Source organism: Oncorhynchus gorbuscha, linkage group LG02 (assembly GCF_021184085.1).
Source record: "Oncorhynchus gorbuscha isolate QuinsamMale2020 ecotype Even-year linkage group LG02, OgorEven_v1.0, whole genome shotgun sequence".
NCBI classification, from domain to species: Eukaryota; Metazoa; Chordata; class Actinopteri; order Salmoniformes; family Salmonidae; genus Oncorhynchus; species Oncorhynchus gorbuscha.
Window position 1 is genome coordinate 67,625,801 of NC_060174.1, and position 13,565 is coordinate 67,639,365.

Genomic DNA, 13,565 nt, shown 5'->3' on the forward strand with positions numbered 1-13,565 from the left:
AAGAGGCAGTAGGGATGATCGGGAATGTTTTCTTGAATTGTGTGTGAATTTGACCATTTTCCTGTCCTGCTAAGCATTCAAAATGTAAGGTGTACTTTTGGGTGTCAGGGAAAATGTATTGAGTAAGAAGTACATCATCTTTTTTAGGAATGTAGTGAAGTGAATGTTGTCAAACATTTCAATAATAACGTAAAGTACAGATACCCCCCAAAACTACTTAAGTAGTACTTTAAAGTATTATTACTTAAGTACGTTAAACCACTGGTGATTGGAAGGTAATCTCCACAACTTCAACATGAACTGTGTTCTCATTAATCCTGGCTTGGGGCAACACGTCTTTAGGATGATTAAGTTGTATCCCTCCTGTACGTTTGCTTGCTAAATTCTTGTGCTTTGGGTGGCACACCAGGGGTGTATTCATTAGTCTGATTCTGTCTGTTGCGAAACGTTTTGCAACAAATACTGTTTACCCCAAATGGAAAACGTTTTGCAACAAAAACAAGAGTTTCTATTGGACAAATGCATATAGGTCCCTCCCCATTTGGTTCCATTTGCTTCTGTTCTTAAACAGTGAACGTTTTCCATTGTAAGACGTAATGAATACACCCCAGGTCAGTCTCTGCCATGGTCTTTGCCTAGGGTATATTCATTATCCTACTCTTATATGCAAATAACGTACCTCGTCTTTGAATGTTGTGTTACCTTGTATTAAAGAAGTGTGTAGTGACATGATATTAATGAGATATTGAGAAAGAGACACATGCAGGAACAACAACAACCCAAATTACAAACATAATAAAACATAGGCTACTATTTTACTCTAGTCAGTGGTGTTGTGGTGCCTGGAGAAGTGTGAATACTCAAATGTACCTAAAATTTCACAAACGGTTCAAAGGAAAGGCGCCCTGTGTGAAAAATTATATGAAAAACAGTTATGTACTCTGAATGACCTAAAATGATTAATCCCATATTAGTATTTCACATTCAGGCAAACCCAAGCTGGACTGTGCAAGTAGGTAATGGTAGACTTACTACTGAAATATACTATATATACAAAAGTATGTGGACACCTTGAAATTAGTGGATTTGCCTATTTCAGGCACACCCGTTGCTGACAGGTGTATTATATGGATCGCATAGCCATGCAATCTCCATAGTCAAACATTGGCAGTAGAATAGCCTTACTGAAGAGTGACTTTCAATGTGGCACCGTCATAGGATGCCACCTCTCCAACAAGTCAGTTAGTCTAATTTCTGCCTTGCTTGAACTGCCTGTAAGTGATGTTATTGTGAAGTGGAAATGTCTAGGAGCAACAAAGGCTCAGCCACGATGTGGTATGCCACACAAGATTGGGACCGCCGAGTGTTGAAGCGCATAATGCGTAAAAATCATCTGTCCTCGGTTGCAACACTCCCTACCGAGTTTCAAAGTGCCTCTGGACAAGAACTGTTGGTCAGGAGCTTCATGAAATGGGTTTCCATGGCTGAGCAGACGCACACAAGCCTAAGATTACCATGCGCAATGACAAGCGTTGGCTGGAGTAGTGTAAAGCTCACCGTCATTGGACTCTTGAGCAGTGGATTGCGTTCTCTGGTGTGCTGAATCACGCTTCACCATCTGGCAGTCCAACGGACAAATCTGGGTTTGGCAGATGCCAGGAAAACTTTACCTGCCCCAATGCATAGTGCCAACTGTAAAGTTTGGTGGAGGAGGAATAATGGTCTGGGGTTGTTTTTCATGGTTGGGGCTAGGCCCCTTAGTTCCAGTGAAGGGAAATCTTAACTTCCAAAGCATTCAATGACATTCTAGACGATTCTGTGCTTCCAACTTTCCTGTTTCAGCATGACGATGGCCCTGTGCACAAACAAGGTTCATACAGAAATGGTTGTCGAGATCAGTGTGTAAGAACTTGACTAGCCTGCACTGAGCCCTGACCTCAACCCCATCGAACACCTTTGGGATGAATTGGAATGCTGACTGTGAGCCAAGTCTAATTGCCCAAAATCAGTGCCCGACCTCACTAATCCTCTTGCAACTGAACTGAAGCAAGTCACTGCAGCAATGTTCCAACATCTAGTGAAAAGCCTACCCAGAAGAGTGGAAGCTGTTATTTATAGCAGCAAAAGGGGGACCAACTCCATATTAATTCCTATGATTTTGGAATGAAATGTTTGACGAGCAGGTGTCCACATAGTTTTGGTCATGTAGATAAATGAGCGTGTCAAATTTGTCAGCAATTCCCCCATTTTTTCAGGTTTTTGCTCTCAAAGTTACACTTTTTAATAAAAAAATGGATGTTCTAAGTCCACAACAATGCTTGAACCACATTTGTAGTCAACTTTTAAGGTCTGGGAAAAATCGAAGAAATTTGTGTAGTTTCCCTTTCTGTAGCTCACGTGATGGAGTTTGCAAACTAAATGGCAGCTGGATTGATGCAAATAATCATGACATCAAACGTTCCCACAAATTTAGAGAATGTTCCCCTAAGAGTCTCACTAGAACATTAATGTGTCCAGTTTTCTGTGGGTTAGGAGAATATTCCATCAAATTCCCACCAAACATACATGTTCTCATTTAACATGTCTAGAACATTCAAATCTTATATTCTGAGAACATGGAAACCATTATTTTGTGTATATTTGATGTGACATGATGGATTATTGTTCTAACCCTCAGAAAACTGGAGACATGAATGTTCTTGCAATGTCCCATAAACATTAATGTTGTATATTCTGAGGCCATTGTAACCACGTTCTAGGTAAGTTATGCTTGATATTAAGGGAATGTTCTCCTAACTTTAACATCAAAACATTCTAAAAAGGTTCTCAGAAGGTTTTTGCTAACATAGATGGAATGCTCCCCTATCTAAAGGAAAACTGGACACTCAAACATTAGGGTAACAATGCAAAACATTTTAGTTGGGTTAGGCCTTTCATTAAATGATGCCTGCCAAGCAATGTGTTGCATGTTACTAGCTAGCTAACTACATAGCTTTATAGTGAGGGCTGGGTTTCTCCAAAGATTTTCACAACTAATCCTAGCTCCTTGTTCTATCTGGGGTTTCTCTGGCAGCAACATCGCTAGCTACACTTCTCATCTATATTTGAAAATAAGGTATTTAAAGATCAAATTTGATGACTGTAACTAACTAGCTAACTAAATGAAATTATTGGCTGAGGTCTATGCATAGGCCGTTGATCCTTCAAACCAGAAGAATCCACTGCAGGGAAAAATATGATTATTTTGAGCAAAAAATAATCATATTTTTCCCTGCAGTGGATCCTTCTGGTTTGAAGGATCAAGGCCTATGCATAGACCTCAGCCAATATAAGTTATTATTTTGTTTCATTTAGCTAGCTAGTTCCCAATTAAATATAAATGTGTTCATGAACATTAACACCTTATTCTTCATCTTGTGGAAATGTTTTACTGACTCTCCGTCTCTGCATTATCCACAGGGTAACTGTTAACTTAGGGCACGTTTGTAAATTCGCTCTGGCTATCTACTCCGATTTCAGAGCACTCTCGTCTCAGTGTGCCAGAGAGCAGAATAACTGATAACTGATACATTTACGAACTCTCAACACCCGTTGAATATGGCTGGTGTCAGTAAACGTCGGCAAAAAAAAAATATTTCAATTGTTACCATTCGCACAGTTACAGTCATCAAAGCTCTGGGTAAGATGAACACTGCCTAACCAGCTCTGCTAGGGCGAGTAAAATGGTCAGAGTGAGGTGTTCTCTCATTTATATCTGGAAGTAGTTAGCCAGTTAGCTTGACTGCCGTTGTGAGGTCAGAACGATCAGATCAACCCTTCTCCTCGGCCAGAGCGTCCAGTGTGCGCTCTGAACAATCCGAGAGCAAAATGCTCTGAATTTACAATCTGACAACGTTCTGAATTAGAAATGTCCAGAGCGTACTCTGAACGCACTCTGGCACCCCAGAGTGAATTTACGAACGCACCCTTAGTCTGGTAATGGACCAGGAGAAGGAATCTGTATTGTAAGTATCAATTTGATCTTTAAATACCTTATTTTCAAATACAGATGAGAAGTGCACAGAGGTCATTTGTACTTTCTTTTTTTATCCAGATGCAACCTTCCAGTGACTCCTATGCCACAATTCAACAATGGACCAAGTTATTTGAGCTGAAAATAAAGATTATTAAAATCACTCCTTTAGTTGTCAGTCATGAGTCATTTGTAAGTCGCTCTGGATAAGAGCGTCTGCTAAATGACTTAAATGTAAATTTATTAAAGCATGCTATTGTGTAATAGTGTTGAACTTTTTAGTGTTATGCGTTGCATTTGAATGTTGCCTAACTACTGTATCTAAGGTAAATGTGTACATCCTGTATTTCATCAAAATAAATGTCAACATATACTTATGAAATATATTTTGCTAGCTACCACAGCATGTTGTCAACATGTATTTCTAGCCTGCACATTTGCATATATGGTCAATAATTATCTGAATAATACATGTATGTAAAATGCATATTACCACATATGGATAAGTAATACATGTAAATATATGTACATATGTCAAATATTACAACGTATATCTTTTTAGATGGGCAAAATGGAATATAAGAAAATATATTTATGAAATATGTGACATGAGTAATAAATGTATTTATATATTTATTTATTTTAATTCTAGTACATATATTACATATATGTATTTCAAATATTAAGTTTCCGTATGGGATGTTTTGGGGCGATAAACTCACCATCTCCATGCAAACAGTGTTCTCTCGAGGCATCTTTCGTCATCCAATGCAGTGGAGAGAAAAAATATCCCATTACTTTAAGCTAAATGTCAAACTGGAAAATATCATTCATTGTGCCCTGGGCTATGCCCTAGCTAGCCTATGTCTGAGCACAGGAGTTGTAGCCATTGATTTATGGAAAACAATACAAGAAATGCACTAAATTCGCCATATCGCATTCGTAAAAAAAAAAAAAGATTGCGGTTCGGGTCTATTCTGCTGTGATTGATACCATGACATCATAAAACCTCATGTCTTCAAGATACCTGTTGATGACTCGAAACTGTGCGCGTCCCCCGCCCCTTGTGAGGAGGAAGCTACTTTAAAAAACGCCCATTCGCAGACAAATCCTCATTATATTCAAGGTGCGGCTATTCAACAGGTGTCTGAGAAATAGTCCCTTTTGCATTTTACAGGCAAAACTACCAAATTGGGTTTATATTTCGCAGACTACTTTCTAAAACAATTTTACAACAACAGCTACTTTTTTCAAGACATCTATTGTGTGAACGCGTGGAGGGCTGCTAGTCTCAACCAGGTGGAGTCATTTATTTTTTGTTCCTACAAAACAATTAAGACTTTCTACAGGTTTTACGAGAACGGTGACTTTCCTAAAACTCAGTTTGATTCAAGGAGTTCATAATGGCCAACTCGGGACTCCAGATTTTGGGGTTTGCCCTGTCGCTACTGGGTCTGATCGGGTTAATTGTCGGCACAATCCTGCCCCAGTGGAAGATGTCCGCCTATGTCGGGGACAACATCATCACAGCAGTGTCTATGTACCAGGGATTATGGATGTCTTGTGCATTTCAGAGCACCGGCCAGATCCAATGCAAAGTCTACGACTCAATTCTGCAACTTGACAGTAAGTAGGCTAATGAATTTGTTTTAATATATAAACGTGTGTGTATTGAACGTTTGCCTTGCCCCTGTATGGATCTTAGAGCTATGAGTGCAATATAACGTATTATGTTGAAAAATGCTGTATGAATGTTGAAGGCGACGGAATTAACACTGCTATGTGGATGAGGCATGCACCTTGCCCAATATTGGACTAAAGGAAACTAACGTCAAACCTTGGAGTTTTACATGTTCTGTTTTTAAAGGGCGAATTGGCTCGAGACCAAACCTGCCAAATACTCCATCTAAACGTGAATTGACTTAATTGCGCTATGGTTCTAGAAACAAATTACTCTACTTCCATATCAAATCAACTTCAGAAATGCAAACTACACACTTACTGTATACTTAATACTTGCAGCAGACCCTATTTTTTTTATTGACAAAATGGCTGGCCTCTCGTTTACACACAGGTGTTCAGAGACAGATAATTAGCACAGGTAGTCAAATATTTGTTTTCAGTAAACAAGCGTTGTAACTTAGAACAATGGTCGTGAGGGAACCCTAAAGGTGGACTAATTTAACCTTTTTTGTTTTTGAAAATAATTTCGCACCGATTTATGAAATGTCCTTATGCTCCCAAAACCTACTGCAAGCGATGCGTGTTAATGTTCTGCCCCCTACAGAAGATTCCTTCTTTGACAGTTGTGTAATTTGATGTAACAGATTCATGACAAGGGCTAGCATGCGCCATGCATTATTGGAAACCTGATAATATTATGCAATTGACACACCTTGTTACTGCATTTATGACTCATATTTAGTGTCCATGCTCAATTGTAAACTTTTGGTTGCTTTGTCCATTTACTATTCAACTCAGACCCTCTGCGTGCTATCCATCTTAAACATTTTTTTAAAATTATCCCTTTCTCTATGGGGTTGATATATTTAATTTTTAATCTCACTTTCAGTTCACTATCTAAACTCTGAGAATACAGCAATCTGGGGATATAATCAAACACAGGCCACTGAATGAATGACTTGTATTCACATTAGTTTGTGGCTATGGCTGGTTTGTGCTGTTAACACGGTAATGATTATCCGGGCTATGCCATGTCCTCTTCTGCCTGTGGGAAAAACCCTTATAGGCTAGTGCTCCATGGGCGTGTTGCAGACTAGTCTCATAGATTAGATCTGGAATGCTCAAATTGTGTTGAGCTGGACACTCTGTAAAAAAATAAAAGCAAAGTCTTTAAAATGTCACCAGTTTATTTTTGGAATCAATGTTCAGACAATCACAGAAGCGACAGAATAACACTGTTCTCATCCAAACTGGAAAATGTAGGCAACATTTGTCATAGTGCTAACTGTGGAAAGTTGACAGAAACCATAATATGAATTGGCTAATAGCAATTACTAGGTACTATTCATCACATTACGGGTGAGCTCAACAGTGATCAAAATCATTGAGAAGCACTAAACATGTCAAGTAAGCCGACGATGGGTAGTTTGTGCGCACCACCATGTCTTAATTTTTTTAATGCATCAACCAAAGGTTGCAAAATGATTTGGGTCTGTTTGCAGCATGCATGTTGAAGGGGTTATGTCATCTACCGTCTTTCACTTCACCTCATTTTGTTATACATCTTTGTTCTGACAGTTTGTGACAATCAGAATGCTTTGTATGATGTCAACAAACATGGCTGTTAATTAGTTCATCATAATTCGTACAACCTTCAAAGTATTTTACACACGTGTCCATGACAATCTACGCAAGAATCTGAATGCAAGATTGGTCAACATTACTTGAAAACATGTAAACACATTATTCTCCAAACATATGGTGTGCTAGAATAGAAGTGACAACACCAATATACACAAATGAGAATGATCACATAATAAGGCACTTACTTTGATGGCAACGCACATGTCAAAAGCTATTGTTAGGAAGGAAAACAACAATGAAGGCAATGCGTGCGCCACCTGGAAAATGTGCAGGGGGGGGGGGTTGCAAGTTGTAAATGATCATGCTGTTTAGTCAGTGTCTTTGTCACACCTGTCAGGTGGATGGATAATCTTGGCAAAAGAGAAATGCTCACGAACCGGGATGTGCACAAAATGAGAAGCTTTTTGTGCGTAAGTAAAATTTCTGGGATCTTTTTTTCAGTTAATGAAACATGGGACCAACACTTTACATGTTTTGATCAGTATACTTAACATGTTGGCTAGCCTTTTCCCTAACTTTTAATCTTAAACCCGAACCCCTAGAGCTGGTTAACATTAGCCACAACAAATTGGAATATTGTACAGCTTGCGATTTGTAACATGCCATATGAAATGGGTAATGGACATCCACAAATGAATACATTTTATTAGAAACTTAATATATCATACTAAATGGAGTGTCTTGGATTTACATATAAAATAATAGGAAATACTGAGACCAAGTTGGTGATCGCGGGTGTGCGAGCTGCAGGCATGGGGGTAAATATCATGTTTATCGTGCTCTATTTAGTCAACACACCAGTGAATAGACTCTATGCAGGGGTGGCACTGTATGAAACTGCGTGCACTGCGTGCACAGAGAACTGTTAGCAAGGACCACACATTATACATTCTATAACCTATATTGAATAAAACTGGCAGCAATGTTCTCCTTTTTCATCCTACCCCACTAAAAACCAAGATCAATTTAGTAGGCGTATGATCTGATAATGACCGGGGCCCGGTTTCCCTAAAGTGATGGCGCTTCCTACAACGGCCGACGATGTAACATGCGTAACCCAAAACTCCACGTAGAGAGAGGTCGCTAAGTGCGTCATTGGAGCATGTCGATACTGGTAGGATCGAAAGAAAGTGAGCGCTGCTTTTGGATCCATTTTCTCCCGTAATCTTTCCTTAACTTCACAGTACTGACAACGGATCAGTTTCCGAGAGCTACCACCCATGGCTGCAAATACTGAAGCTAATTGTAAAGCTTAGGCTACCCAATATCAAATGCATTAAATCACCGGCACGCTAGGCTACACATCGTGAAATATATTGAGATAGTGTACCTACAAGTAACAAGATATAACTACATTGGTTGGACACTAAATGTAGGCTATTTCAATATGATAAATGGACCTATAGCCTACTGTTTACATTAGCCTAATTTGAAGCATCTTTGTATTAATTGGAAAGACATTTTCGACTTTGTCAACTTTGTTCTGAAGTTATCGTCTTTCAGAGGGACTGAGTCATGTTTAGCGTTGTGTAGTGATGCGGGAGGGTAAAAAAGCATCTAATTGCACTTCTACGAGTGGCGAGGCAGGCATTTGATTACCAATGTTTTGAAGTGCAACGTTAGTAACTTAATAACAATGGTTTTGGGGAAACAGCGCAGAGATTTAACGTTGCTCCGACAAAGGTTATAACGATGAATTTAGCCTTAAGATACTTTTGGGAAACCGGGCCCTGTTGTATTATGGGGAGAATTAGTACTCAACTCAGTGTCCAAGGGTAATCGTACACCTGCTCGTCCCTTGTTTTTCAATAGCCCGCTCACTTTTACAGCCTTTCCTCTGCACCGTCTCTTCAGATAAATGTCCGGGCGTGTTAGAATATGATTAGCCTATACCAAAACACTAAATCATGACAATGCAATATTTTAGACATTGAGCTACAGCTACATGTTAGCCTCTGACTACAGTACACTTACTGACCACTTCCCCCTGATTTTTAAATTGCTTGATCCTTTATCTTATCAATTAGTCTTGCAAAATGTAAATGTATCCTATGGTCTTTTCTCCACTATATCGCAATGTAAAAATGTGTCCTCCATTACTCTTCATCCGTATACACCCTGTGCTGTCTAGATGTAGAGTTAAGTGTGTGGCTTACTGTGGGTGTGCCATCTCTTCCACTCATGTCTTCTGACACTTCACCTATGGTACACCTGTGAAGTTCCCTATGGTCCCAGACTACGGCTGCTTGAGTTCCCTAGACTGTTTATGGTAGCTTTTTTTTTAGTGGCTGTAAAGTACTTTGTTTGACTTGTGTATCAACAACAGCTTTTGATAAGGCTGTATTGTTTTCGACTCCTTATCGCATACGCTCTTTTGCTTGTATGCTTTATTGTATCTGCAAACATGAACACAAGCCAGTTCTGATAAGCACTGTTATCAAACCAGTGGTCGGATGTAACAAGTCAGAAAATAATAGCTTGATATCAATTTCATTGCGCTGATAGCCGGGAGATTAAATATGAATAAGGCGTTAGGTTGTGCCAACTGCTTACTTTAATGTCATGTTGTCCTGGTAAGTGAAGATTGCAGAGTATGCCTACAGTTTTTCTCATGCCAATACTGATTGGAGCTTTTCAGAACCACAACCACATTTTAATAGTAGTTTCAAATGTTGCTATGTTGTCTAAATGGTTCCTGAATTGTTTGGGGTGTTATAATGCAATATTGGAGAACTTTGCTGACTTCAAGGCAGCCATTTTGATTTGGGCTCTTGTAAATGTGCTCAATGTCAGTTGTAAGCTAAATCCATATCTATCTGCTGTAAGAGGGTCTAGCTAGCCAATAGAGGAAGGAAATGTTTTTAGCGGCATGGAGAGGGAGTGTCTCCCTCAGTGAAACCCGATTTCCCCCAGGCTCAAGACTGGTCTGACCTGTTCCTGACTTGCTGACTGAGCCAGGGAGGGGTTGCACACAAACACAGGTCATTCTTACGGAACTGTAAAAATGAAGACTGTAATTCTGTAATTTTTCACAATTTCTTCTTGAATTACTGAGATTAGGATCTTTACGTAACTATTTAATAGTTTTTAGTTTTTATTTAATTCGGGTAATATGCATTTTTCCACAATTCTCATTACATAAGTCCAAAAAAGTGAAACAAATCAGTATATCTAATACTTATATTGCTCCCCTAATGAATCAAATCAAATGTTATTTGTTACATCTATACAACCTTACAGTGAAGTACTTACAAGCCCTTAACCAACAATGCAGTTTTAAGAAAATGCCCTCCAAAATTATGAGAAGGTCTGAGTTAAACAAGACTGAAAAAAATATATATTTCAAATGAAATTATAATATAACTTTTTCCCAGTTTGAGCTTTTTAGTGGGGTGAAGGTGGTGTTTGAGAATAAGAACCTTATTCTAAAGGCATATAAGCAGATAACTTAACTCACTGTGCTCATCTAAGGGCTACTCCTAGATGATGCATCATGGGTGACTAAAACTTAATTAGAAACTGATTGGAGTATTTTACAGGAACTTAAGTGTTATGGCAATGACACGTTCACACCGTTTGTAGGCATAAATATTAGTTTCATGTAAACTTCAACTTCAATTTTTATGATTTATGGATAAACCACAGCAACATATTTGGTGTTTTATTAAAATTAGTTTTTTCTAAAGTGTTAAAATACATGAGTTTTTTTAATCTGTACGCTTTACGGGAATTTGAGGTGAAATTGTACAATTCAGGCACATTTAAATATTTAAAATAACACTTTCCCTAAAATATGATCTTAGTCCTCCAGAATGGGAGTTGATTATTTGCAGATGCATCACGGTTTGTTTCTCAATTTGCTACAGACATTTTTTAAACTGGTTTCATGAGAATCACCCACCCACACACACTCCACCCTTGAAGGTTTCCGTTGGATATGGTTTCTGTTGCACCCATAGAGATTTATAGAGATCGCAATGTTGTAGCTGTGACTGCATGGGCAGCACCATTGACGCAATCTAATTCTAAAAGTAGTATATCTTCTTTTGATGTTTGTGAAGCTAATATTGGTGACTTACCACACCACCTGCAGTGCTGGAGTTTTGAACCAAATCTTGCCATTAATTTATTGCGGCCCCTAAACAGTGGACATACAGCTTAAAGCCATTTACAAACTAGGCAAAGCAATTTGAAGAAGACTATGCTCTGATCATTGTCTGATCACTCCCCACCCACTTGACAACTTTAAAATGACGGAAGCTCTCAATGACAATGTTCATGCAAAACCGGGTTATACATCTGCCTACATTGGGAGAGTGGTTGAGGCAGAGACTAGTTCAGTGTGGAAGAGTTTCAGTGGCTACTGCTTTCTGGTCTTAATAACCTGGCTATTAAAGCTAAACATGCCTATAAAATCAAGTTAAACCTTTTATTCCTATGACCAAAATAACTTGTCGCAGAGTCCTCTAAAGTCTGTGTGGATAAATCAAACATTTGTCAACTAACATGGTCATTCATTCACTAGACCATTTGTACTTCTCCTTCCTCTATAAACTATAACTCGTCTCTGTTGAAAAGAAGAAAAAAAAGTTTAGTAGGGCATATCACCCTAAAGGGATAATCTGATGTATTAACTCTGTCCTCCCCACCTCTACAGGTGCGCTCCAGGCAACGCGTGCCCTGATGATTGTGGGCATTATTGTGACCGTGGCTGGACTGGGGGTGGCAACCATGGGAATGAAGTGCAGCAACTGTGGAGGAGATGACAAAATAAAGAAGTCTCGCATCACCATGACTGGAGGCATCATCCTGCTGATTGGATGTGAGTTACCTTGAAATTGGCAGATATGTCATTTGCTCTAAATTCTCTGTATGGTCTGATATTTTAACCTCTAACATTTTTCCCTCCTCTCCATAGCTCTGTCTGCAACTATTGCCTGCTCGTGGTTTGCTCATAACATCATCAAAGAGTTCTACAATCCATTCGCCCCTGTCAACTCCAAGTAAGTACTGCTGAATCCCTCTATGGCCTCCTTCCGTTCTTTATTGCCCCTCTAGTTACCTGGAATCATTAACTCACAGTCTTGTAGTTGGTGAATGATGTAAGTTGCGGTCCATTTTCTGTCACGTATGTAATTGTACTGATACCAACACAAACCCTCTTCTCCTCTAGGTATGAGTTTGGTTTAGCCATCTTCATTGCCTGGGCTGGAGCCTTCCTGGACATAATCGGCGGTGCCATGCTCGCAGCATCATGCCCCAAGGGCAAACCTACACCCAAATACCCCATCGCCGCCACCCGCCCCCCTAGCAGCACCAGGGAATTTGTCTGAGCAGGAGACCCCCCCCCCCCCCCTCCCCCCCTCTCTCTCTGCCATGTTGCCTGGAGGCTGAAGGAAAGGCACCCACATGTACTGTGCATCAGTCCAACTCAACATGTCATTTGGTCTCTGCCAAGTCCACCTAGATAGCATGGTCTTTCTTTGAACTACGTATGTTTTACATTTCATCTGCGGTGTACCCTCAATTACTGATATTGTAAGGCTGTAATTTTAAGATCTGTGTTTTTTTTATGTGACTGTTTTTGAGGACTACTCATGATATTTACTTGTAAGGGAGCGCAGACGGTGAGTGTCTGCCTCTGTGAGAATGTTTTATATCCCCCTCACACCATTACTCCACTTTTCTCCCATGTCTATTACTGTAGGCTACATGGACAGGCCAGATGATTGTAATGATGAAAGGGCCACCATGATTTGGTATTGCATTACAATAGCCAAACCTCCCACAACATCTTCTTGGAGCCAGATGGGACATCCTATTGTCTGACTTAATGTTTATGCTAGATATTTTTATTTCAATGCCTAAGACGACACATACTATGAGGTACCAGTCAAGACTTGTATGATTTGAAGGTCGGGGACGGAGTCCCCCAAATCTTTACAAGATTGACAGACTATTTGCTGTAGTTCAGTTATTGCTATTATCAGTGGTAAAGGAAATCGGTGTGACTCATTTGGTAAAACATTTGACTCCATACTCTCCCTTTGGTCAAGTACTTGTTTGTTTTATTAGCTAGTAGCCTACAGTAGGTGTGCTTCAAAGATTAAAATTGTAATCTTTTCTGTCACATTCAGAATATTCAACTTGTTTTTTTGTTTTAAGATATTTTATTTTAGTTATTGTTATGAGATTTGGCTTCTGTAATTAAAGTTGGTTTTGGGCA

General features: G+C 39.4%; 1 protein-coding gene across 1 annotated transcript; it reads left to right on the forward strand.

Moving 5' to 3' along the window:
• The first annotated feature begins 5,114 nt into the window (after positions 1 to 5,114).
• On the forward strand, positions 5,115 to 13,565 carry LOC124007980 (claudin-7-B-like). Its single transcript, XM_046318893.1, has 4 exons — positions 5,115 to 5,638; positions 11,997 to 12,161; positions 12,258 to 12,342; positions 12,513 to 13,565. The coding sequence occupies exons 1-4, from the start codon at positions 5,416 to 5,418 to the stop codon at positions 12,670 to 12,672; spliced, it is 633 nt and encodes a 210-aa protein (XP_046174849.1). The 5' UTR covers positions 5,115 to 5,415; the 3' UTR covers positions 12,673 to 13,565.